The sequence below is a fragment of the Macaca nemestrina genome, chromosome 6 (genome assembly GCF_043159975.1).
Source record: "Macaca nemestrina isolate mMacNem1 chromosome 6, mMacNem.hap1, whole genome shotgun sequence".
Taxonomy (NCBI): Eukaryota; Metazoa; Chordata; class Mammalia; order Primates; family Cercopithecidae; genus Macaca; species Macaca nemestrina.
Window position 1 is genome coordinate 2,092,927 of NC_092130.1, and position 26,943 is coordinate 2,119,869.

General features: G+C 51.6%; 1 protein-coding gene, 1 long non-coding RNA gene and 1 pseudogene across 4 annotated transcripts; 1 reads left to right on the forward strand and 2 right to left on the reverse strand.

Annotated features, from left to right (window-relative positions):
• Positions 1 to 1,944: 1,944 nt before the first annotated feature.
• Positions 1,945 to 12,114, reverse strand: LOC139363668 (mucin-3B-like; annotated as a pseudogene).
• A 2,408-nt stretch (positions 12,115 to 14,522) lies between these two features.
• Positions 14,523 to 19,342, forward strand: LOC105484005 (uncharacterized protein C5orf60). 2 transcript variants are annotated; one of them, XR_011624403.1, is made up of 4 exons: positions 14,523 to 15,367; positions 16,413 to 16,470; positions 17,003 to 17,187; positions 17,290 to 19,342. XR_011624403.1 is itself a non-coding variant. In XM_071098005.1 (3 exons), the coding sequence occupies exons 1-3, from the start codon at positions 15,191 to 15,193 to the stop codon at positions 17,065 to 17,067; spliced, it is 300 nt and encodes a 99-aa protein (XP_070954106.1). In that variant the 5' UTR covers positions 14,523 to 15,190; the 3' UTR covers positions 17,068 to 19,342. The 2 variants fall into 2 exon arrangements, 1 of the variants encoding a protein (XP_070954106.1); XM_071098005.1 differs by having other exon boundaries at positions 17,003 to 19,342.
• A 3,029-nt stretch (positions 19,343 to 22,371) lies between these two features.
• LOC139363682 (uncharacterized) lies at positions 22,372 to 25,827 on the reverse strand. 2 transcript variants are annotated; one of them, XR_011624405.1, is made up of 4 exons: positions 25,471 to 25,827; positions 23,701 to 24,513; positions 22,646 to 22,706; positions 22,372 to 22,416 (listed from the first exon to the last, which is right to left on the reverse strand). It is a non-coding gene; the product is annotated as an uncharacterized lncRNA (long non-coding RNA). The 2 variants fall into 2 exon arrangements; XR_011624404.1 differs by lacking the exon at positions 25,471 to 25,827 and adding an exon at positions 24,805 to 25,452.
• Between the last annotated feature and the right edge of the window lie 1,116 nt (positions 25,828 to 26,943).

The window sequence follows — 26,943 nt, forward strand, 5'->3', positions numbered from 1 at the left end:
TCGTGATCCGCCCGTCTCAGCCTCCCAAAATGCTGGGATTACAGGCTTGAGCCACCGCGCCCGTGAAAGGCTGGAAAAGTCAGGCATGCTGTCTCAGGTCTGGCCATGCCAAATTATGCGTATGCCTCTTAAGAGGACAAAAGGACCCCCACTAGGACCCAGATGATGCAGTCCAGCTTCAGCACCTACAAAAGTGCTGAGAAGCACTTCTGCAAAGTCTAAAGGATGGTAAAAGAAAAAGGCAACCAATATAAAAAATCTCAGAGGTGCTCTGGGGTACAGATAAAAGCACCAATGAGTTTGAAGAAAGACTTTGTGAGGGTTCATCAGCGCATGTGGATCCGCAATTGTAAGGCAGATCCTGATCTGATTGGCTTAGCAGGGGCCGAGAATTTAGAGGACTGAGACAGACTGGGCTCCCTCCTTTTAGGCCCTGGGGAGCCTATGGTCTCTATGGAAGTAGAGGGCCGATTAATGGATTTTTTGGTCGATACTGGTGCTGATTTCTCTGTGGTAACTCACCCAGTTAGCCCCTCAACAAAGAACTGTGCTACTATTGTAGGGGCTACTGGGGCCAAAGAAAAGAGGCGTTTTTGCAAATCCAGGAGATGTGTTATTGGGGGACAAGAAGCGCAGCATGAGTTTCTATACACGCCAAACTGTCCAGTGCCCTTGTTGGGAAGAGACTTACTCCAGAAACTGCAGGCACAAATTTCCTTTACATCTAAAGGGAATATGACACTGGAGTTTGAAAAGACTAAGGCAATGGTATTGACTCTGTCTGGAGAACTGAGGAATGGCGGCTCTATGAACTGTGTGCCAGCAGGCTACCACAGCCGGACCTACACAGTATGTGGGGAATGCTTTTCAAGGTACCAGGTGTATGGGCTGAGGACAACCCCCTGGACTTGCTGCAAACAGCCCCCCCGGTGGTAGTAGAGCTTAACCCTCATGCTGCATCAGTATGAGTCCGTCAATACTCCCTACCCAGAGAGGCAACTGATGGCATAACAAACCATTTAAATCGGCCCTATAAACACGGGATTCTAGTCAAATGCAAGTCCTCCTGGAATACTCCTCTGCTGCCTGTGTGCAAGCCAAGTGGTGAATACAGGCCAGTTTACAAGGTGTCCAAGGACGAGGCAAAAGTCTGTTTTCAGGAGGTTGGATATCTAGGATTCACAGTATCCCAAGGCCAGTGCAGGCTTGGAAGTGCACGCAAGGAGGCTGGATGTGCGTTGCCCACCCCAGTTACAAGGCAGCAGATCAGTGTGGTGGGATTCTGCCGAACCTGGATTCCAAACTTCTCCCTTATAGCAAGGCCCTTATATGGCGCTACCAAAGGAAAAGAAAGAGAGCCCCTTCTACGGGAAAAGGAACAAAGAAAAGCCTTCAAAGGTATAAAGGAAGCTCTCATTCAAGCCCCGGCGCTAAGGTTGCCAGATTTTAAAAAAGCCCTTCTTTTTGTATGTGGATAAACGGAAGTGGTGGCAGTCGAAGTCTTAACTCAGTTGTTAGGCTCTTGGCACTGGCCAGTAACATACTTATACAAAAGACTAGACTTGATGGCTTTAGGTTGGCCCCACTGCCTCAAGGCGTTGGCAGCTACTGCAGTCCTCATAGAAGATGCCAACAAGCTGGCCCTAGGTCAGAAGGTAACAGTCCAGGTGCCACATGATGTAGTCACCTTAATGGAGCAAGGAGGACATCGTTGGCTGTCCAACTGTAGAATGCTAAAGTATCAAAGTCTTCTGTGTGAAAATCCCCAGGTAACACTGGAGACTGTAAATACCTTGAACCCAGCTACCCTGCTGCCTGTGGAGGAACCCAATTGGAAGGACCATGGGTTGCCTCACTGCTGGTAGGAGCTTCCCCACTGTTGCATAAATATGGGGGACCAAGTGTTCTCGAGCCGGGAAGATCTCAGAGATACCCCCTTGGAAAGCCCAGATGCTAAATACTTCACTGATGGTAGCAGTTTCCTAACAGATGGGGTGCGATATGCAGGGCATGCAGTAGTGACCCACACTAGGTAGTCGAGGCTCAAGCCTTACCTTCTGGGACTTCTGCTCAGAAGGCTGAATTAGGCCGGGCGCGGTGGCTCAAGCCTGTAATCCCAGCACTTTGGGAGGCCGAGACGGCCGGATCACGAGGTCAGGAGATCGAGACCATCCTGGCTAACATGGTGAAACCCCGTCTCTACTAAAAAATACAAAAAACTGGCCGGGCGCGGTGGCTCAAGCCTGTAATCCCAGCACTTTGGGAGGCCGAGGCGGGCGGATCACAGGGTCAGGAGATCGAGACCACAGTGAAACCCCGTCTCTACTAAAAATACAAAAAAAAAAAAAATTAGCCGGGCACGGTGGCGGGCGCCTGTAGTCCCAGCTACTCAGGAGGCTGAGGCAGGAGAATGGCGGGAACCCGGGAGGCGGAGCTTGCAGTGAGCCGAGATCGCGCCACTGCACTCCAGCCTGGGCAACAGCGTGAGACTCCGTCTCAAGAAAAAAAAAAAAAAAAAAAAAAAAAAAAAAAAAAAAAACTAGCCGGGCAAGGTGGCGGGCGCCTGTAGTCCCAGCTACTTGGGAGGCTGAGGCAGGAGAATGGCGTAAACCCGGGAGGCGGAGCTTGCAGTGAGCTGAGATCTGGCCACTGCACCCCAGCCTGGGCGACAAAGCGAGACTCTGTCTCAACAAAAAAAAAAAAAAAAAAGAAGGCTGAATTAATAGCATTAACCAGAGCACTGTTACTGGCCAAGGGGAAGAAAGTAAACATATATACTGATTCACGATATGCTTTTGCAACCCTGCAAGCCCAAGAGGCAACATGCAAAGAGGGAGGACTTTTGACTACTGAAGGAAAAGAAATTAAAAAAAAATAAAGAGGAAATGTTGCAATTATTAGAAGCCATATAAGCTCCAAAGAAGGTGGCTGTCATTCATTGCAAAGGACACCAAATCAGGAAAAGCTATGAGGCACAAGGCAACAGAAAGGCAGATCAGGAGGCTCGGCAGGCAGCAAGGAGCAAGGCTTCACCTGAAGAAAGAACTCTAGCAATGCCTCTCCTTATAGAGCCCCCTTTACCGGAGGTGCCCAATTACTCTCAAGTGAAAAAGCTTGGTTTGGTCAGGAAACAGGAAAATATATTAAAGGTGGATGGTGGCTGTTCTCTGATGGGAGGCTAGCCATCCCAGAAACAGTAGCCCCAAGGTTTGTGAAAAAGATCCATCAAGGAACACACATTGGAAGGACGGCCCTAGAGACTTTAATAGGTCGGCATTTCTGTGTGCCACTGCTCTCTGCCATCACCCGTGCTGTTTGTGAACAATGTCTATCCTGTGCCCGGAATAATCCAAAACAAGGACCTACTCGACCTCCAGGAATTCAGGAAGTGGGAGCTGTGCCCTGTGAGAACCTGCTTGTAGACTTTACCGAGTTGCCTTGAGCAAGAGGTTACCAGTATATACTAGTGTTTGTTTGCACCTACTCGGGGTGGGTTGAGGCCTTCCCCACCAGAACTGAAAAGGCATGAGGGGTGACAAAGGTGCTACTGAAAGATACCATACCAAGGTTTGGGTCGCCTCTAACCCTAGGATCAGACAATGGTCCTGCATTTGTGGCACAAGTTGTGCAACAGCTGACTCAACTTTTAAAGATCAAATAGAAACTGCACACAGCCTACTGACCACAGAGTTCAGGGAAGGTGGAACGCAAGAACCGGACATTCAAACAACTACTGAAGAAATTGTGTCAAGAAACTCATCAGAGGTAGGATCAGGTCTTGCCCGTGGTCCTCCTCCGAGTCGGGTGCACCTCCACCAAACAAACTGGGTATTCGCCCTGTGAGATTTTGTTCGGCCGGCCACCCCCACCCCCATCATAAGTCAGATTAAAGGTAATTTCTATAAACGAGAACAACTAACTTTAAGAAGGCAAATGCAGACTTTAGGTATGGCCATGTAAAAATGCACGGCTAGGTATAGAAAAATGACTGTAAGTCTAACAGACCCAGTACACCCTTTAAACCTAAGGATTTTGTTTAAGCTAAAAAAAAATGGAATCCAACCAATCTAGGACCCATATAGGATAGACCTCATATTGTAATCATGTCTACTTCCACTGCTGTGAAAGTTGCAGGTGTCACACCTTGGATTCATCCTAGCCGGCTGAAACCAGCGGCAGCAGTGACTCCTGACGATGACCAGCGGATTAACCAACAAGACCCAGATCTCCCCACCCGAATAGTCCTACGCCTACCGGTAAGAAGGACGACTGCCCTGCTCTGACCACACTGGAGGCTGGTCAGTCTACGCACGGCTGAAGCTTGAGAATCCTGCAAGCTCTGCTCTAGTCACATCCCGGAAGCTGACTAGTCTATGCACAGCTGAAGCTAAGAGGACCATCTCCGGATAAGTGAATGTGGATACCATTTATAAGCCTAGTTATAATTCTATCAGTACTGATTGTTCTGTTGTCATGTTATTACTGCAAATGCTGCAAATGTCTATGCCCAGAAGGTTTGCTACGCCCATGTGTAGTGTCAGCATGTTTCTATTACATACACGGATGTTGTTACCATTTCCGCCTATACTAGAAGAGGAGAAACCTTTAGAAGGATGCCCACACTGTGTACACACTAACTGAGTAAAAACATACGACAGTTAAAACTCTACTGTATCATATCTACTATAAATGTACAAGAACCAAGTTACAAACCTACACATACAACCAGAAACAGTCTGCAATGGTTTAACACAAGAGAGGCTTAGCAGGAGCAGCCCTAAGTATCTGTACAGAGAACCACAAATCGGATGCCTAGACTGTAACATTCAGTGGTCTATGCTACCACAGCTCCAACACTTATATTCAGGAAGGACTGCTCTGCTAAGTAGTATGTCAATCAAACCAAATTGTAAGACAAGAACATGCAATCCTTTAAAATTTACTATCTTAAAGCCAGAGCTACCTTTTTGGTCTACAGGACAGACGGCACTATTATGAGTTAATAGACAAGAAGCAGGCCTTAAAGTTCCACTACTAATGCTGGGCGCGGTGGCTCACGCTTGTAATCCCAGCACTTTGGGAGGCCGAGGCAGGTGGATCACCTGAGGTGGGGAGTTCAAGACCAGCCTGACCAACATGGAGAAACCCCGTCTCTACTAAAAATACAAAATTAGCCGGGGTGGTGGCACATGCCTGTAATCCCAGCTACTCGGGAGGCTGAGGCAGGAGAATCGCTTGAACCCGGGAGGCGGAGGTTGCGGTGAGCCGAGATCGTGCCATTGCACTCCAGCCTGGGCAAAAAGAGCGAAACTCTGTCTCAAAAACAAAAAAACAAAACAAAACAAAAAAAAACAAAAAAAAAAGTTCCACTACTAATGGTCAAATAGACTAAAAAGACTCAAGTATGTCCAACCCCACAATTTCAGGTCCATAAGTCATTCAATAAGCATTTTGATCAGTCAGTGCCTGAGTTTTCCCATCAACCAAAAACTTACTCAACCAGCTGAAAACATAGCTGGCAGCTTAGGAATTTCCTCATCCCTCGTATGTGGAGGAACTGATATGGGGAACCAGTGGCCAGGAGAGGCAAAGAAATTAATGCCACAAGATAACTTCACTTCGCCTAACCCTGCCAGTGAACCTACAGCCTCAGCCAGTGTTTGGTTGTTAAAAACCTCCATAATTGGAAAATACTGTATCTCCCGTTAAGGAAAGACTTTCACAGAGGCAGTAGGAGAAACCACCTGCCCAGGGCAACGTATTACAACAAGCCGAAAACAAAACTCAACGGAGAAACGCCCAGAACCACTCCTACTTACCAGCTCCAAACCCTTTCTCTCGATTCTCTACTCTAAGCCACTCTTGGCATCAGCTAGAGGCTCCAGATGCTTGGAAAGCACCCTCTGGCCGATATTGGACATGTGGAGCACGGGCATATCGGCAACTGCCAGCTAAATGGACAAGGATGTGTGTTAGAAACAATCAAGCCATCCTTCTTTTTACTTCCTCTAAACCAAGGGGAACTCTTAGGGTATCCAATTTATGATAAAAATAAAAAAACTAGAAGCATAATCACAGCTAGAATACGCAAGTTGGCCCAAGCTCCAGTTTAGACTTGGTCCGGATGGTCCCCGGATTCCTTGTTTGGAGGATGGTTCTCAACCTTTGGAGGATTCAAAACCCTCATTGGTAGGTTTTTGCTTATTCTTGGCATCTGCCTCATCCTCCCTTGCCTTTCACCCCTGTGTATTAGGAGTAGTCAGTCAACTACAGAGGCAGCAGTAACCCAACACACTACCACGCCGTGGATGGCATTAACCAAATATCAGCCACTGCCAGTAAAAGCAGCAGCTCAGCTCCACCAAGAGGTGGCAAATACTGGTGCTTTCTATTAACACCTTTGTTATACAAAGCACCAAAGGGGGGAAATGAAACAGGAATGAAAAGAAATTAAAGAATGTGTAAACAAAAACTCAGTTTATGTAAGAAAACCCAATTCCCCCTGAGGAAGAGAGAGAGGTGGAGTCCTCTAAAAATTAACTGCCTGTTTTTCTGTCTGTGGCTACTGAGCCTTATCTCTCCCTATCCCAGGCATTGTGAAGACCCTGTTTCTCCAGCTGTGCAGCTGCAAGGGCACTAGACCGATAAGTCGTAAAACATGTTGTTCCTTGAAAAGTAAAAAATGACGTAATGCATGTCTCAACTGAATAACTGTCTTTGTTTCTCGCTTCTGTAACGTGCTTCCCCCTGCACAGATCTCCCCCCGCCCCACGAAATGCTTAAAAGGTAACTCGACTCTTTGTTCGGGGCTCAGTCCTTTGGATGTTAATCTGACTGGGTGGGTGCACCTAAATAATTAAATAATTCCTCCTCAACCCCTCGGTCTCTCTGATTCCTTAATTATCCCACTGCCATTTCAAAGCGTAATTTGCGAGTTTCTTGGGCTAAGAATATAGCTCTAAAGGACTGATGATATCAATTACTCGGGAGTACAGAATATTACCATTCTCGATTCGGTTATCCCCTTCACACTCTAATTTCCACATGGATATTAATAGCACTATTTGAAGTAGAGGAAAAATGAATTTAGTGAGTAGCATTCCTTCAGAATTCTGTGGCAAGCCTAAAATCACATTTACAAAAACAGAGTTAACCGTTACCCTCTTAATTTATGTTAATACCTTCCTGTAATGGTCTGAATTCACATGCTTTGCAAAGTGATCAATTTACCAAAACAATTATGATTTTCCTGGCCGGGTGCAGTGACTCACGCCTATAATCGCAGCACTTTGGGAGGCCGAGGCAGGTGGATCACAAGGTCAGGAGATCGAGACCATCCTGGCTAACACAGTGAAACTCTGTCTCTAATAAAAACACACACAAAAAATTAGACAGGCGTGGTGGCAGGCGCCTGTAGTCCCAGCTACTCAGGAGACTGCGGCAGGAGAATGGCGTGAACCTGGGAGGCGGAGTTTGCAGTGAGCCAAGATCGCACCACTGCACTCTGGCCTGCGTGACAGAGCACAACTGTCTCTCAAAAAAAAAAAAAAAGAAAGAAAATTATGATTTTCTTGCATTCATATGAAATAATTTAACACACCGTTTTATATGTGTGTGTGCGCGCACATGTGCATATATGTATACACACACACTAAGCAACAAACTAGAATTTTTTCTTTTTTTTTTTGAGACAGGAGTCTCCCTCTGTCACCTAGGTTGGAGTGCAGTTGCGTGATCTCTGCTCACTGCAAACTCTGCCTCCTGGCTTCAAGTGGTTCTCCTGCCTCAGCCTCTTGAGTACCTAGGATTACAGGCATGTGCCCCCACACCTGGCTAATTTTTTTTGTTGTTTTCTGTTGAGACAGAGTATCACTTTTGTTGCCCAGGCTGGAGTGCAATAGTGCAATCTGTGCTCACTGCAACCTCCACTTTCTTTCAAATGATTTTCCTGCCTCAGCCTCCCAAGCAGCTTGGATTACAGGTTCCCACCACCACGCCCAGCTAATTTTTTTGTATTTTTAGTAGAGACAGGGTTTTGCCATGCTAGCCAGGCTGGTCTCAAACTCCTGACCTCAGGTGATCTGCCCGCCTCAGCCTCCCAAAGTGCTGGGATTACAGGTGTGAACCACTGCGCCTGGCCTTGCTCATTTCTTTTTTTTTTTTGTTTTTTGTTTTTTTTTTTTCTTTGAGACGGAGTCTCACTCTGTCGCCCGGGCTGGAGTGCAGTGGCCGGATGTCAGCTCACTGCAAGCTCCGCCTCCCGGGTTTACGTCATTCTCCTGCCTCAGCCTCCCGAGTAGCTGGGACTATAGGCGCCCGCCACCTCGCCCGGCTAGTTTTTTGTATTTTTTTAGTAGAGACGGGGTTTCACTGTGTTAGCCAGGATGGTCTCGATCTCCTGACCTCGTGATCTGCCCGTCTCGGCCTCCCAAAGTGCTGGGATTACAGGCTTGAGCCACCGCGCCCGGCCGCTCATTTCTTGATTGTTAGGTTTTTGTTGTTGACTATTTTTTTTAATTGAAGTATAATATACATACAGAGAAGCCACCAATCCCCAGTGGGCAGCTTGGTAAATTATTGTAGAGTGAATATATCTGGACACCAGCCCTCAGATCAAGAAATAGAATATTACCTCCCCCAGAGCACTAAGATAATTGCTATCCTGACTTCTCACCAGATGTTTCTTTTGCTTGTTTTAGAGCTTCACAGAAACAGAATCGTGCAGTACGCATTCATTTGTGTCTGGCTTCTTCTGCTCAGCATTATGTTGCTGAGATTCACCAACTGTGCATGGTAGCTGTTAATCCATTTTCAGTGCTATAAGAATTTTACTCTATAGGCCGGGCGCGGTGGCTCAAGCCTGTAATCCCAGCACTTTGGGAGGCCAAGACGGGCGGATCACGAGGTCAGGAGATCGAGACCATCCTGGCTAACACAGTGAAACCCCGTCTCTACTAAAAAATACAGAAAACTAGACGGGTGCGGTGGCGGGCGCCTGTAGTCCCAACTACTCGGGAGGCTGAGGCAGGAGAATGGCGTGAACCCGGGAGGCGGAGCTTGCAGTGAGCTGAGATCTGGCCACTGCACTCCAGCCTGGGCGGCAGAGCGAGACTCCGTCTCAAAAAAAAAAAATAAATAAATAAAAATAAAAATAAAAAGAATTTTACTCTATAAATATACTGAGAGGTACTTATCCATTCTCCTGTTGGAAGCTGGGGCTACTGTGAATTGTGCTGATAAAACACTCTAGTGCACATCATTTGGTGAACACATGTACAGTGCACAGTTTTTTGTTTTTTTTTGAGATGGAGACTCGCTCTGTTGCCCAGGCTGGAGTGCAGTGGCTGGATCTCAGCTTACTGAACCTCCCAGGTTCACGCCATTCTCCTGCCTCAGCCTCCCAAGTAGCTAGGACTACAGGCGCCTGCCACCTCGCCCGGCTAGTTTTCTGTGTTTTTTAGTAGAGACGGGGTTTCACTGTGTTAGCCAGGATGGTCTCGATCTCCTGACCTCGTGATCCGCCCGTCTCGGCCTCCCAAAGTGCTGGGATTACAGGCTTGAGCCACCGCGCCCGACCCAGTGCACAGTTCTTTTGGGTCTATGCATAGGAGTGGAATGTGGGGATCACAGATGTGGTCTCCTTTAGTAGGTATTACCCAAGGGTTTTCCAAAGTAGTTGTGCTATTTTACATTTCCAAAAGTAGTATATGAAGTTTCAGTTACTCCACATTCTTGCCCAAACTTGGTATCAACAGTGTTTTTAATTTTAGCCATTCGAGTAGGTGTAATATTGGCTTCTCACTGTGGTTTAAATTTGATGGCTTACGAGGTTGAGCATGTTTTATATGCTTTTTGGCCACTGGGATGTTCATTTGTTCTTTCCTCTCCCTTCCTCCCTCCTCCTTCCCTTTTTTGTCCCTCTTCATTTCTTTCACCTATTGGCCTGCCAGCTTTTTTCTTAATTTTTTTAAAAAATTTATTTTACTTTAAGTTCTGGGACACATGTACAGAACGTGCAGGTTTGTTGCACAGGTAAACATGTGCCCTGGGACACATGTACAGAACGTGCAGGTTTGTTGCATAGGTAAACATGTGCCATGGTGGTTTGCTGCACTTGTCAACCCGTCACCTAGGTATTAAGCCCTGCATGCATTTTTCTTATTAATGTACAGGAATTCTCTTTATACTCTACCTGTGATTCACCCTCCTCCATTCCCGCCTCTTTTTTTTAAGAGACAGAGTCTCACCCTGTCACCCCGGCTGGAGTGCAGTGGCACAGTCATGGTTCACTGCAGCCTCAACCTCCCAGGCTCAAGTGATCCTCCTGCCTCGGCCTCCCAGGTATCTGGGACCACAGGCATGCACCACCACGCCCAGCTAATTTTTCGTTTTTGCTAGATACAAGGTCTTGCTAAGTTGCTCGGGCCGTTCTCTAACTCCTGACCTCAAGAGATCCTCTCACCTTGGCTTCCCAAAGTGCCGGCATTACAGCATGAGCCACTACACCCAGTCCCATCTTTTTGCTCTCTTATTGACGAAAAATTCTTAATTTTACTATCACCCAATGTATCAATCATTTTCTTTGGGGATAGTGTTTTGTCTGTCTTATTGAAGAAATTTTTACCTGACTCCTAAGGAACCTTAAAAATCTCCATATGCCTACAAAGTCCCACTGTTCTAATGCCTATTTTGTGCTAGAAAATAAACAAGGCACTGTCCCAAAGGCTATGCCTATCTTGTGGGAAAATTACCTTCATCATCATTTGCCAAGCCAGATGATCGGGATGAGGATAATTTCCATGGCTCCCGGCATCTGGAACCCTTCCAGAATAGCTGGGATTACAGGCACCCACCACAATGCCTGGCTAATTTTTTGTAGTTTTAATAGAGACGGGGTTTCACTATGTTGGTCAGGCTGGTCTCAAACTCCTGACCTTAGGTGATCCACCCACCTCGGCCTCCCAAAGTGCTGGAATTACAGGCGTGAGCCACCTCGCCCAGCCTTGTTCTCTTGTATGTCAGTTACCCCTCCATGAGGCTGCTAAACATCCTCCCAGCACACACACACACCTGCACACCCTCACGCAGTCTGCAAGGCAGTGGTTCAAGTTACACTTTAATCCCTCAGGCGTGCTCATCTCGCTCTCCAAACCTGCCCTCTTGCAGGATCTACGGTTCTTCTAAGTGTCCTGGTCACAAGGCAGCTGGATCAACACTCAGAGGTACAGAGCAGGGCACAGTGTGGTCCCTGCATCTGTCTCGCCCCCACGATCTTGACACACAGAGACCTTCCCAGGAGCTGTGACTTGAACTTCACAATCTGCAGGGCCCACCCAGGAGCCGTGTCCTCCTCACAGACAATGGGATCCCCTCCTCTCTCCACCTGTGTGGGAAGATTGGAAACAAAACATAGAGAACGTGGGAGGAAAAACACTGAGGGGGTGGATGGGCCACACCTGAGGGTCCCCAGGACAGAGGGAAACACTGAGGGGGTGGATGGGCCACACCTGAGGGTCCCCAGGACAGAGGAAAACACTGAGGGGGTGGATGGGCCACACCTGAGGGTCCTCAGGACAGAGGGAAACACTGAGGGGTGGATGGGCCACACCTGAGGGTCCCCAGGACAGAGGAAAACACTGAGAGGATGGATGGGCCACACCTGAGCGGCCCCAGGACAGTGGGAAACACTGAGGGGGTGGATGGGCCACATCTGGGCGTACCAAGGACAGAGGGAAACACTGAGGGGGTGGATGGGCCACACCTGAGGGTCCCCAGAACAGAGGAAAACACTGAGGGGGTGGATGGGCCACACCTGAGGGTCCCCAGGACAGAGGAAAACACTGAGAGGATGGATGGGCCACACCTGAGCGGCCCCAGGACAGAGGGAAACACTGAGGGGGTGGATGGGCCACATCTGGGCGTACCAAGGACAGAGGGAAACACTGAGGGGGTGGATGGGCCACACCTGAGGGTCCTCAGGACAGAGGGAAACGCTGAGGGGGTGGATGGGCCACACCTGAGGGTCCTCAGGACAGAGTGAGGGACGGCTGTTGTTGGGATGATAATTCCACATCTTTGGAGAACAAGAATTCCAGCTAGTTCTCTTCTCTCCAAACAGTGTGGTTATGAACTAGCTCTCACTCCAGGAGGCTTTAAGGCTCCATATAATATCTGTAGTAATAAACAAAAACAGGCCAGCTGCCATGGCTCACACCTGTAGTCCCAGCACTTTGGGAGGCCAAGGTGGGAGGATCACTGAGACCAGGAGTCTGAGACCAGCCTGGGCAACATAGCGAAAGCCCATCTCTAAAAATAATTTCAAAAAAAAAAAAAACAAATAGTGGTAACTGTCACAACTAACATATTGTTACAAACAAAAATTTACACGAAGATGAAAACAACTTTTTTTTTTTTTTTTTAACCAGAACGATGCCTCAGTCTAGGGAGCGGTGTTTCCTCTCCGGAAGCAGCTGAAGCCCTGAGCTGCTGTCCACAGGCGGACGGACTCTCCCGGAGCCCCCAGTGGGCCTCGGCTCCTCCACGTCAGCTCCTCTCTTGTCCCTCTGCTGGTCCACGGGGGCCGCTGCAGCTGGCCAGGTCTCCTGGGAGTCAGAGGGGGCCGTGGGTTCCACCCCAGGGCCCACCTCATCAGCACTGTGCTCTCACCATCTGAGCAGCAGCCCAGAGGAAAAGGAGAAAGGAAGGGTGATGCTGATCCCCCAAGCAAAACGGAAACGCCTCCACCTCCCACCCTCCAAAGCACCCAACAATGGGCCCTGGGCACCGGGGGCCTCACAGGGAGTGTTTGCATCACAGTAAAATCTACAACGTTCCCACGGCGTGTGAGTGGACGCTTCCTCAACGCAGGCATGTCCGGCTGCCCCAAGGAATCTCCGGTAACGTCGAGATCTTTGAATAGCAGCAAGGGATCAAGGCCGATGGCATCTCTGAGGGCCTCAGTTTCCATCCATGAGGACAAGCTCCCCTTTGGGAATCTGGGTTATGGTTCCCGAGATGGGGACAAGAGGCCTCCACTGACGGCTGTATGTACGAAAATCCATCACGTAAACACGCCTGTGAAAGTCCAAGCAGCACAGTAGCTCACTGGAAAGATGAAAGTTTCTCATCATCACACCCATAGAGATAATGGGGGCGGGGTGGGGGCAATCCCATCGCACGTGTGTGCTCTGTGCACTCACAGCCGCCCCTCCTCTGCTCTCTGGCTCCCGATGTGCGTAGTGAGAGGCAGACACCAGGCTAGAATCAGGAGGCCAGTGCCCTGTCCCAGTGAGTTTGGGTCTTGAGACAGTGAGTAGCAAGGGTGCAGAGAGGAAGGGATTTATCGACAAAGTTATCTGACTTTGATTCTCGAGCTCAATAGGGAGAGTTTGAACAACAAGGGACACCGATACTAACACATGTGTTAAACAGAGAAACTGCTTCTCATATCTGATAGGCAATAAATGTCGCATTTATTTATACTTCTAAGCAAAGCCTCATTCTCACTTGCTCATTTTCGGAGAGTGAGAAAGCCCAAGATCTCATGGCCCTTCCCCTTCCTCGGGTTATGGACACCAGGGCCCTGGGGACTGCAGAGCTGGGGAGGTCTCCTGGGTGTCACAGGGGGCCATGGAGGAGAGCAGAGGAGAGAATGCTGTTCTTGGGTGTGATCAGGTGGCTGTCAGATCCCCGCTCCTACATTCGGTAGGGAGTGACCTTCGGAAAATTATGTAACCTCTCTAAGTCTCGGTTTTCTCACCTGAAAAATGGAGCTGATGGTAATAAACCTCATCCAGGAGAACAGTATTTGTTGATCATCCTCATGGCATTCTTTTTAAGAGCTTCACAGCACTCCATTATATGGGCATTAAATCGTTAATTTATTGTGTATAATCTCAGCTCACTGCAACTTCCACCTCCCGGGTTCAAGTGACTCACCTGCCTCAGCCCCCCGAGTAGCTGGGATTACAGACATGCGCCACCACACCCAGCTAATTTTTGTATTTTTAGTAGAGATGGGGCTTCACCATGCTGGCCAGGCTGGTCTTGAACTCCTGACCTCAGGTGATCCACCCACCTCAGTCTCCCAAAGTGCTGGGATCACAGGCCTGAGCCACCACTCCGGGCTCATAGACCTAAATGTAAAACACATTTGTTGAACGCCACGAAACCAGCAGCTTTGCTGTCACCACCAGAGGGCCTCACATGATTTGGAGAATTTTCAAACAGGGATATTGATGCAAACAAACAGGAAGGACCAGTAGCTCTGCTCGTCTCCCCAGAGACCAGAACCTGCCCGAACCACCCAGCTTCCCTGACTGATGACGGTGCCTGAGCGCATGTGAAGAGAAGACACGGCGAGGGGAGATGCCTGTGGAAAGCAGATGGCCTGAGCTCTGTGTGCACGCCCCAGTCCACGGGGAGATCCATCAGCAGCAATGGAAGCCTCACTGACTCAAGGTGTTAGTGCACAAATTCACACAACTGTTGGCGGGATACCATGCATGCAGATAAAGGAGCGGTTCCTGGGAAGCCATGCATAAGAACAGAAACAAACAAAAAATGAGCAGAGGCGGCTGTGGCTACACACTGCTGACCAAATTTACAAATTTAGTACAGGCAGGTTACAAACAAATGAACAAAACAGTAACAACAATTCTCAGGAGAAAAGAATCAGAATCCAGCGTAGAACAGTCTATAACCTAAAGCATCCAGTGTTCAATGATAAGTTATAAGACAAAAAGAAACAGGAAAGTGTGGAGGGAACCAGTCAATAGAAACTGTCTTCATGTCCCTAGATGTCACACTTAGCAAACAAAGACTTCAAAGCAGTTACTGTATGTTAAAAGAACTAAAAAAATGGCCAGGCATGGTGGCTCATGCCTGTAATCCCAGCACTTTGGGAGGCCGAGGCGGGCGGATCACTTGTGGTCAGGAGTTCAAGACCAGCCTGACCAACATTGAGAAACCCTGAGAAACATTGAGAAGGCCAGGAGGGTGAAGGGAACTGCAGGGGTGGGTGGTGGTGGGCAGGGCTGGGATTTAGCCTCCTCCTGCCACTGCCCACCCACCCTTAGGAGCCCTTTGTGAGGGGGAGGCCCCAGCTCTGTGATGTGGGCCTGGGCCCCAATAAATACTCCCAGAGGGGATGCCCAGGGCTCAGTAGCCGGAGGACAGCAGTGCAGCTGACATGGATATTCTCTTTCCTCTGAGTGTTATTGATACAGAGCTGTGCCCCAGCCCCGTTCCCCAGATCATCCATCTCATCCTCTTCGTTGGGTTTAGCCTGGTGTTCCTCATCATCTTAAGCCCCTACTTTCCCAGGGAGCCGTCCTCAGTGCCTCCCAGAGAGGAGAACAGCGAGAATGTAAGGAGCCCTCAGCCCACACCCAGCAGAGAATGATTCTGTTTTTCCTGCTCTCTTTTCCACTTTTCCAAATCAAGCAGAGGCGCTCCTGTGATGGGAAGTCTCATCATCCCTCTAGGGACGCAGGGCAGGCAGGGGTTGGAGTGGGCATAGGATTTCCATCCCCAGCTCCCAGACCATCTGTGGGGTGCACGGGAGGCGTCAGAGCAAAAACAAACCCCGGGACTCAGCGGCGAGGACCCGGTCCTGAGAGGGGTGAGGTCTCTGAGGGAGGACAGGCCCTGAGCCCGGGCTCATCAGCCGCCTTCCCGGGCAGGTGCCTCGGGGCCCAGCCTCTGTGTGGGGTGCTCTGGCGGCTGTGCTGAGCCCCTGAGAGCCCCCACCTGAGCCTGGACTCGCCTCTGGCCTCCTCGGAAGCCGAATCCTCCCCTGCCAGCTCAGAGGCTCCTGCGGAGGCAAGTGTGTGTGGTTCCCAAGCAGGGGAACAGGCACTGAGGACGCCCAGGGCGGGCCTCACGTAGAAAACCCCTCCGTGCATGGCCGGGCGCGGTGGCTCAAGCCTGTAATCCCAGCACTTTGGGAGGCCGAGACGGGCGGATCACGAGGTCAGGAGATCGAGACCATCCTGGCTAACACAATGAAACCCCGTCTCTACTAAAAATACAAAAAAATTAGCCGGGCGAGGTGGCGGCGCCTGTAGTCCCAGCTACTCGGGAGGCTGAGGCAGGAGAATGGCGTAAACCCGGGAGGCGGAGCTTGCAGTGAGCCGAGATAGCGCCACTGCACTCCAGCCTGGGCGACAGAGCGAGACTCCGTCTCAAAAAAAAAAAAAAACAAACAAAAAGAAAACCCCTCCGTGCTTTCCGAAGAAGGAAACCAGAACAGGTTATTATGCACTTTAGAATCGAGTGAAAGGAAAGAGAAGCACACAGGGCTCCGTGAGCTGGGCGGAGAAAGTGTGTCATTCACGAGCACTGTGGGTCTGCAGCTGTGGGGACAGGAGACTGAGACCCGGCCTGCGCCCTCACTCTGTCTTGTCTCTCAGGATAAAGCTGAAGTAGGGGAATGGCTCAGGATCGGAAATAAATACATCACCTGGAAAGGTAAGGCTCTGAGGGTCCCAGAAGCCCCAGAGATGACAGCTTCACCTGTCCCTAGGAATAAGCACCAAGTCTCCTAGGAAGTCATTTGCAGAGGCCTGGTGGGGAAGCTCCTGGTAAGGCGATTGGAACCTGGGATATGTCTCCCGTTCCCTGCTGGGATGAAGCCTTGGGGTCCAGGGAGCGGGTGTTGCCCAGGAGGGGACTGTGTGGGGGAGGGGACCAGTGACCACCTGGACATGCTGGAGGGGATGCAGGTCTATGTGGGCAGCTGTTTAACATGGCTGAGTCCTCTGAGAGTGCCCCGTCCTCTCTCCCCAGGAGGTGGCATGTCGGGAAGCACTTTGTAAATGACAAAGTGCTGGCCCCCGGCCACCTGGCTCTCACTCTTGGGGCCCTGTGGCCTTCCACAGGGATGCTGGGGCTCCAGGGTCTGATCCCCGATCCCGGGGTCTCCCCTAAGGGCACATGCACTCAGCCTCCTGTAAGTCCCAGTTTCCTCCCTCACCACCATAACCCATCTCCTGCTTTCCAGCTTGGAGAAGTCTCTTGAAAAAACTGGAGAACGTTAAGGACCACACTCTCCTGCTAGAAAAGTGAGGCTGTTTCTCCTTCTCTCCCGTGTCCTTCCTACCTGGACCCAGGATGCCAGCCCAGGGCCTGGGGCTGATGTGGGAGAGGAGATCACAGCCGTGATGGCACTAAAGCCCTGGAGCAGAGGTAGGCAGAGCTTTGTGAGGTGAGCGTGAGGGGCCTTGGAGGGGCGTGGGCCGCAGGTGCCCAGTGCTCCTGGCTGCAGCCTGTGCCTCCTGTGCCCTGCAGGCTGCTGAGGAAGCTCCCTGGTGAGGTCAGCTTCCATTGTCTTCTAAGCCGACACCGCTTGAGGAAGTTGTTTGAACGAGGCCCTTGGAAGGTTCACTGGCCAGGTTGGGGGCAGTATGGGAAAGCTTCTCCCACCAGATTGTCTCTGGGCTCCCCTGTCTCATCTGGCCTCCACGCCATCATTAGTCCCAAAGACCTCCATACGGTCCTCCGGGTCTCTGTCATGCCTGTGTTCCTCCAAGCTACCAGCGTCTTCATGTCCTCTTGAGGGGTGACAACGTACTAGCAGCCCTTGCTGGTTCTCGGCGCCTCCTCAGTCTTGGTGTCCGCTCTGGCCGCGCTCAAGGAGTCCTTCAGCCCGCCTCTGCGCTGCGGGGGCCCTTCGCTGGGGCTGGCCGAGGCCGGAGTCCGCTCCCTCTGCTGGCCCGGAGGTGTTGGGGGGAGGCGTGGGCGGGAGCTGGGGCGCTGGCGGGCAGGAGCGGTTCCGGGTGAGCGCGGGCTCGGCGGGCCCTCCTCAGAGCAGCCGGAGGGGTGCCTGCTGGACTCCAGCAGGGGACCAGCGCTCTCTGGGCTGCGGGAGCGCCCTGTCTAGACGCCGCAAACTCCCACGCACCAGCACCAGGGAGCGGTGAAGCCCGCTGGGCTTCCGGAACCGGTGGTTACTTGGAGAACTTTTCTGTCCAGCTAAAGGATTGTAAACGCACCAATCAGCCCTCTGTGTCTAGCTAAAGGTTTGTAAATGCACCAATCAGCACTCTGTCAAAATGGACCAATCAGCACTCTGTCAAAACGGACCAATCAGCACTCTGTCAAAACGGACCAATCAGCACTCTGTGAAAACGGACCAATCAGCTCTCTGTAAAACGGCCCAGTCAGCGCTCTGTAAAATGGACCAATCAGCAGGATGTGTGTGGAGCCAGATAAGGGAATAAAAGCAGCCGGCCCCAGCCAGCCGCTGCAATCCATTTGCGTCCTTTTCCGCGTCGTGGAATCTTTGTTGTTTAGTTTTATGTGCTCTCTGGGTTGGTGCCGCCTTTATGAGCTGTAACAGTCACCTCAGAAATCTGCAGCTTCACTCCTGAAGCTGGCCCGACAAGGACCAACTCCGGATGTGCTGGGGTTAAGAGCTGTAACGCTCACTGGGAAGGTCTTCGGCTTGAGCCCGCCAGAAGGAAGAAACTCTAGACACGCCATCTTGAAGTAAAGTGTAACACTCACCGCAAGGGTCGGTGGCTTCATTCTTGAAGTCACCGAGGCCAAGAACCCACCAATTCCAGACCCGCTGTGACGCACCCTTTATATGAGCCGTTTGCAAGCACCATATCAGCAAACCTGGGCACCTCTATAAAACCCTTGGGGTCGCTGTTATCCCTCAGCTCCTCCCAGTGACCAGAGATTTTGCATTCCCTGGAGCATCCTTCACACAAGCCACGTGGGCGTTCTCCCCACCACGGAATCCTGGCTGGGTGTCCTGGTCTGACTCCACCCAGGCTGATTCCGAAACTGACGCTACAATATACCCAATGTGCGACGCCCCTGAGCTGTGTAGCTAGTGGGTGCCTTCTAGCTCTCGAGTGATCCAAGGCATTGGTCGCTACAGTGATCCCAACCTGCGCCTGTCCTAGTGGCAGGAGGCTGCTAGAGCCCAGTGCCTCTGCACCTCCTCACCCATTCGAGCACCCTAATCTTACCACCCACCTACCAAACGCTTCCCTCTAGGGAGATCCCACAAGCAGGCAGGTGGAGGCAGGAGCCCCACTTCCCTTGGTCTGGATGTGGCAAAGCTGCTGGATGCAGAAGACACGAAAATCTCAGACACTCCCATGGACACCGCACATCCAACATCCACAACGATTAGGAATATCCTGAGGGCAACGTGGAGCTGCGTCCCCTCCCTGATCGGGGCACCCCGCAGATGGGGAAATGTGTGTTCTAATGGGTTAGGAGAGGAACCTGCGGAGACGCTGGCTGTGTCTAGGCCGAGAGCAGGCGTGTCCGGGTACACACGATAAAGTGTTCAAGGCAGTTTATTACAGTAAAAGAGAAAATACGTCCTCTGTGTTTCCTGTGGCTGCTGTAACAAGCTCCTACAGGCCTGGGGGTTCACAGCAACAGAAACTTACCCCCTCACAGTCCTGGAGGCCAGAAGACAGAAATCAAGGTCTGGAGAAGGCAGGGCCAGGCCCCCTCCTGAGGCTCTCGGTAAGGAGCATTCCTGGCCTCTTCCGGCCTCCAGCGGCTGCCGTGGCGTTCCTGCGCTGTGGCTGTGTCCCAAGACCTACTCCATCCTTCACAGGGCCTTGTTGCCTGTGCGGCGGGTCTGGGTGGAAGCTCCCTTGGCTTCTTTCTTATAAGGCGTTTAGGGCTGGCCTGGAAGACTCAGGATATGCTCCTCTTCTCAGGGTCCCTCCCCTAATCACGTCTATCACCACACAAGGTGATGCTCAGGGGCTGCAGGGCTTAGACATGGGTGTATCTGCGGGAGCCATGATCTGCCTACCATAACCTCCAAGTCATTCGAAAGAGGAAGGCGAATACAGAAAACTGAGTCTCTCTACTAGAAATTAGGAAAAGAGAGAGAAAATAGAAGTTTAGAAAAGCCAGGACAAAAAATTAAGTGGTGGAAATAATTCTCATAGATCAATAAAAATAAGATCCATAAATGTACAGAACAGAGCCTCTCCGATTGGACACAAAACAAAATCTAGCCAGATGTTGCTTACAAAGGTCACAGTGAAGTGTAGAAAGGTAGAAGGCAAGAGGGTGTGGAATAGTATGCAGTGTGAGTGCGGATGGGAAGAAAGCCAGGGTGACCGGGTCAATACCCAACCTAAACTTAAATACACAGGGTCCCTGGGAATGGAGACTCCCAGGTACAGAGCCTATAAGGGTGAGTGAGAGCAGGTGACCAGCTTTGTAGAGGAAAAGGCACTTCCCTGAAGGCTGTGGGGCCCATTCCAGCCTGGCTATGGGAGGACAGCTCTGACCCATCCTCCCATGGGTGGGGTGACCCTGGCCCAGACTAGGGACCGTGCAGTGATGGCCAGAGGGCCCTGTTGTGATCATGAAGTTGGGAACTGCCTAAACCGTCTTCACGGAGCCTGTGTGTCCAGAGGGGAATTTCAGGCACATGGAATGCGATGTGAAGGCCATGGTTGCTGAGGACAAGGCTGGGTCAGCGCTAGGCTGGTTTCCAGGAGATGGCAGCAAAGCCACAGAGAAGCCTGGGGAGGGCAGAAATGCACAAGGAGGGGTGGAGACTGGAGCCTGGCTGGTCCTTGGTGTCGGGGGCTTGAGGGGACCCTGCTTCTTTCTCTGGGAGCCCTGTGGCCCCAACTGGAGGACAGGAGGTGGATGGGCTGGTCCCTGAGGCCCAGGTAGCATTAACTGCGTGTGGAGCCAGGTTTCGTCTGAGCCCTCACAGGCCGGGCCTTTCCCTGCCAGGGACGTGCTGTTTTTACCCCCTAGCAGCCTCCATCCCTCCATCCTGAGCCCTCAGGGACCCTGTTGAGGAAGCAGGAATTAAAGACCTACCCTCCAGGACCACGCAGGCTGTCCTTTGTTTACACTTGGAGAGCTTCTCGAGGCCAGACTCCTTTTTAACACTAGAGCCTCTCCAAGCTCACCAGCACTCTCACCATGCGCACACACACACACGAGCATGCACGCGCGCGCGCACACACACACACACAGATGAGCGTGCACGCACACATGCACACATTCCAGGATTTTAAACACTTTCCAACACATCTCAGCACTCACTAGAACTATTTCAGTATTTTAAGAGCCTGTATCGACCGTATGTGAAGGCCATTCTCTCTGGGATCTTACACTAAGTCTCGGGTCTCCGTGTGGGGGTTTCTCTCACCCGAGTGTGGGGAGCCTTCCTCCTTTGAGGCCATTCAGCTCCCTCCAACTTCATGCCCTGGGCATTGCCCAACTGAGGTCAGCCCGGGTTGGGTCCCAGCAAAGGACGAGGTCCTCTCCTGACGGCAGAGGGTCATCTTCCCCACCCTGAGGCCCCCACTCTGCCTCAGCTTCCTGCTACAAAGCCTGGACTGGCCCCAGGACCTGGGCTGGTGGGCTCCTTCACCATCTTCAGAAGCAGCCATGAGCCAGCGAGAGTGGGGGAAGCCACACCACCCCCATGAGGGGCAGGCAGAGGGGTGGTCAGGGGTGGGAATGTGGCCTCTGTAGGCAGACTGCCTGGGCTCAGATCCCAGCCATGCTTCTGACCGGCCATGGAACCCCAAGCAGTCAGCTGACCCCTTCCAGCCCCAGTGCCCTCATCTGGTAGCAGCCAACAGGGACACGCCCAGGCGGGGTCTTGGTGTCACGTCTATCACTGGGGGAGGTTGTCAAAGCACACCATATGGGTCATCAGTTACGGGCAGCACAACAGTACAGCCCACTTACGGAGGAGGAGGGAGGCTCAGGTGTGAAGGACGTGACCAGGGGACATGCTGCTGAGTGGCCCCATCCCTGTCCAGGCCACAGCTTCAGCCTCCCAGCCACAGCCTGTCCCCAGGGACCCCCAGGCCACATCAGCAGAAGCTGGAGGACATGGGCCTCTTGGGCCTGGAGTCTCAGAGCCTGTGTCGGTTAATTTCATGGGTCTGCCTGACTGGCCCACAGAGGGGAGGCATTTGGCCAAACATTATTCTGGGTGTGTGTGAGGGAGTTCTAGGTGAGATTAACACTTGAACCAGTGGAATGCAAAGCAGATGGCCGTCCCCAGTGTGGGTGGCCCCTACAATCCATCAAAGACCTGAACAGAACACAAAAGCCGGGTAGGAGAGGATTCATTCTGGGTTTGGTGATAGGGTGCTCGCAGGTGGCTGGTGTGAAAGGTGCTTCGGGGGACACAAAGGTTCTGGTGGCTTGGAGGAGCTCAGCGATGACAGAGACCCCAAGGATTCTACAGAAGTCTTCGGGACTGATGACAGTGCGGAGGCCAGAGGAGCCGGGGGAGCCCGTGGGGACACATGGAAGCTGGTGGGAGAAGCTTTCCCACACCCCCCACGTGGCCGGTGGTTCCTCGCAGGGGCTCGTTCGTACACTGGCCCTGGGCGGTCTTGGCGTGGAAGGTGATGGGAGCTGCCCTCAACAAGGAGCTTCCTCAGGCACCTGCAGGAGACAGGAGGCACAGGCTGCAGCCAGGAGCACTGGGCCCCTGCGGCCCACGCCTCTCCAGGGCCCCCCATGCTGACTTCACAAAGCTCTGCCTACCCCTGCCCCAGGGCTTTAGTGACATCACGACTGTGATCTCCCCTCCCACATCAGCCCCAGGCCCTGGGCTGGCATCCTAGGTCCTGGTAGGAGGGAGAACACGGGAAAGAAGAGGAAAGAGCCTCACTTTTCTAGCAGGAGAGTGTGGTCCTTAGTGTTCTCCAATTCTTTCAAGAGACTTCTCCAAGCTGGAAAGCAGGAGATGGGTTATGGTGGTGAGGGAGGGATTAACACTTGAATCTGTGGACTGCAAAGCAAAGGCGCTCAGTCTGGCCAGGAGGGGGTGACTACCTCCCACAGGCCCCCGAGTGGTGGGTGCATCCCAGGCTAACATTCCCTGGCCGGGCAGTCCCTGTTGAAATGAGGTGGGAGCACTGGCCAGCAGACGAGGGCAGAATCCCACCCTCCTGGCTCCACAAAAGGACGGAGTCCTGTGCAGCAAAGACTTCAGGAGGTGGTCAGATGTGGTGGCTCATGCCTGTAATCCCAGCACTTTGGAGGCCAGGGCAGGTAGATCACCTGAGATCGGGAGTTCAAGGGCAGCCTGGCCAACATGGTGAAACCTCATCTCTACTAAAAATACAAAAAAATTAGCTGGACGTGGTGGCGAGCGCTTATAATCCCAGCTACTCCGGAGGCTGATGCTGGAGAATGGCTTGAACCAGGGAGGTGGAGGTTGCAGTGAGCTGAGATTGCACCACTGCACTCCAGCCTGGGCAACAGAGCAAGACTCCATCTCAAAACAAAAAACAAAAAACAAAAAACTCCAGGAGGCATCGTCCCTGGGAGCTTTTCTCCAGCCTCAGAGCCCACCTAGCATCCAAGTGACAGCATGTAGCTTTCCTTTTGTGAGGGGAGCCCGTGGGATTCACTCCCTTTTCCTATTTCCTCCAGGGTGAAGCCTTGTGTGTTGGGGCAATGTGGGGTCAGGGACTGTCTGGGTGGCCCTGGCGAGCCTTTCTTTATGGAGTTCTAGGGGCCATCAGGGCAAGGGGAGCATGCCCAGGGCAGCCGTCCCCAGGGGTGTTTGGATACAGGCCAGGAGCAGGCTGCTTTGTGATGGTGGGGGGAGGCAATGAGAGTCCTCTGAGAGGCTCCCTTGGGCGCTGGAAAGATGGGAGATGGGGAACCGCCTCCTGCCTGGACCAGTTGATGCCCCGAGCCACTCCCTTGGGTCCTCACCCCTCCTTCCAGGCAGTGGGGACGTGGGTTTCCAGGGGAAGCCCGGCCTTTAGGGAGAGTGGGAATCTGACTTTGATCTTGCAGCTCCGCATTTTTCCTGCACGTTTGCTGTCAGGGGCCTCAGGGCCAGTGCTGAGTCCCAGGTGTCGTAACCCAGCGAGTTGTAGAGATAACACCACACTCTGAGACTAATTCAGGAGTCTTATTCTCTTGGCCCCGAGGAAGGGGCAGATTTCTTTTTATAACTTTGGTCTAAATAGGGGAAGGGGAGTCCAGCTGGAGCAATTTTTTTTTTTTTCTTACAGAAGCAGAACAGGCAAAAAGTTAAAAGATAAATGGTTACAGAAACAGTTACAGGAAAATAAACAGTTCCAGGTGCAGGGGCTTCAATTATCACAAAGTGATAAACACAGAGCCTTTGGGTACCACTAACCGAGCGCGTTCCCAGGAGCCGCTGGCACAGCTTGCCGCAGTATCTTATCAGTAAGCGCACTCCTGGGTGTGCCTGGAGTCAGCTTGCACCAGTTATGTCCTTAAAGGAGGGGGACAAGGGGCTGCAAGCGAAGAAACCAAAATGGAGTCTGTCTGGATCTCTCAGCTAAGAGAGAGTTAATCAGGTTAAAACAAGGTAGGGTATCACACAAGATCTTAGGGTGGGAAAGATGATTCCTCAGATTTCCTGCAGGCATTCGAGCATGGTGGAAGGATCAGTGGAGCCTCCGGTGAAACTTGGCAGATTGAGCACTTCATTTATTTTCACTCTCACAGGATCCTTCCAAAAGATTATCACAAATAAATAGAGAATTCTGAAACCTACAAAGAAAAATACAGCAAAAGAGCAATGAATCAGTTTCAAAGCCTAGGCGGAGAGGCCGTAGGATGACTGACAGCAACCCCCTGTGGGACTGGAGAGCAGACGGTTTGGTGGAAACAGCGCCCAGTCCCACAGAGGGAACTTGAGGAGAAGCAAAGGGACTGAGCCAGCAGAGCCGGCCCCAGACCCCCGCCCCAGCCTGGGGGAGCTGCAGGTGTGTTCTGGGAACACACTGTTCTGTCCCTTCTATTTTTCTCATCATATAAACTCTGGTTCTAGAAACAACTGACCTGTAGCCAGCTGGCTTGGAGCATGTGGTAATCGGGATGGGCTATTTACAGCCCATTGTGACTACTTACAGCCCTACTTACAGGCTGTACCGTGGCCACCTCCCACCACGGTGCTCAGCTGTGACATCAAAATAAGGCAGAGCCGGCCGGGTGAGGTGGGGCAGGGGGACGGGAGCTGTACACACACGTGCTGGGGGCTCAGGGACTCAATACTGTCCGGGGCCGGGGCTGTAAACATGACTGGGGTGGCCCCTGTGCCATGGGGAGGAAGCCCAGAGGGAAAATGTCATTCTCATCACATCACACCAAGGGTATCTGCTATTAACATGGCTCATCACTTTTTAAAAATTGTTAGATTCAGTGGGTACATGTGCAGGCTTGTTACATGGATAAACTGTGTGGTGCTGAGGTTTGGGCTTCTAGTGAACCTGTCACTCAAATAGTGAACACAGTACCCAACAGGTGGTTTTCCAGCCCTTTCCCTGCTCCTGCTCTCCACACTTTTTGAGTCCCCAGTCACATTTTTTTTTTTTTTTTGAGACAGAGTCTCTGTTGCCCAGGCTGGAGTGTAGTGGCATGATCTCAGTGCCCTGCAACCTCGGCCTCCCGGGTTCAAGTGATTCTCCTGCCTCAGCCTCCTGAGTAGCTGGGACTATAGGCACTCACCACCACACTCAGCTAATTTTTGTATCTTCAGAAGAGATGGGGTTTCACCATGTTGGCCAGGCTGGTCTTGAACTCCTGACTTCAAGTGATCTGCCCACCTTGGCCTCCCACAGTGCTGGGATTCCAGGCGTGAGCCGCGGCGCCTTGCCCTTGGTCCATGGTTTTAAATACACCAATGACACCTATAAATTGATGATTCCTACATTACATCTCTAGCCAAAACTCTCGGCCGATTTCTAGATTGTACCCGTGCTTCCGCAGCTTCTAGTGCCACTGGTATGTCTGATGCCATCTGACATTTAAGGTCAAAAGGTCTCTGAAGCCACCACACAACTCACATCCAGATCCTCCCCCCGTGTTTTCCATCTCAAAGTAGCATCCTTCCCGCCCTTCCCCACCTATCCCGTAATTTACCTGTTTCTGCGGCCCCAGTTTCTCTCAGTGTTCACATGAGCAAGACCAGCTGGTTTCATCTTCAAAATACATCCCGAACCTGTCTACAGTATTATCACCCCAGTCCAAGCAACCCGCAACCATTCCTATCTGGATTCTTCTAACTGCTTCCTACCTGGCATCTCTGCTTCCACGCTTGCCCCTGCTCCCCCCCAATCTTTTTTTTATTTTTTATTTTTTATTTTTGAGACTGAGTCTTGCTTTGTCTCCCAGGCTGGAGTGCAGTGGCACGATCTCCACTCACTGCAAGCTCCATCGCCTCCCAGGTTCACGTGATTCTCCTGCCTCAGCCTCCCAAGAAGCTGGGACTACAGGCGTCCGCCACCACGCCTGGGTAATGTTTTTGTATTTTTAGTAGAGACGGGGTTTCACCGTGTTCGCCAAGATGGTTTTCGATCTCCTGACCTCGTGATCCGCGCGCCTCGGCCTTCCAAAGTGCTGGGATTACAGGCGTGAGCCACTGTGCCCAGCAGCTCTCCCCATAATCTTTACATGGATTTTTAAAAATAGGTAAATCAGACCATGCCACTTCCCTTCCCAGAGACCTGTGGTGGTTTCTCATCATCAGAATAAGGAGCTCTCCTGATCCAGGCCTTGCTTAGCTTTCTGACTTATTTATTTATTTATTTTTGAGACGGAGTCGTCGCCCAGGCTGGAGTGCAGTGGCGCGATCTCGGCTCACTGCAAGCTCCACCTCCCGGGTTCATGCCATTCTCCTGCCTCAGCCTCCTCAGTTACTAGGACTACAGGCACCCACCACCACACCCGGCTGATTTTTTGTATTTTTAGTAGAGACGGGGTTTCACCGTGTTAGCCAGGATGGTCTCGATCTCCTGACCTTGTGATCCTCCCTCCTTGGCTTTCCAAAATGCTGGGATTACAGGCGTGAGCCACCACCCCTGGCCCTGACTTCCTTTTCTAATGGTGGAGGCAGTTAGAGGTGAGCACCCTGTGGAGACTCGGGCCCTCTATTATGTGGAGGGGAGGGGAGGAAAGGAGGGAGGGAGAGAGGGAAGAAAG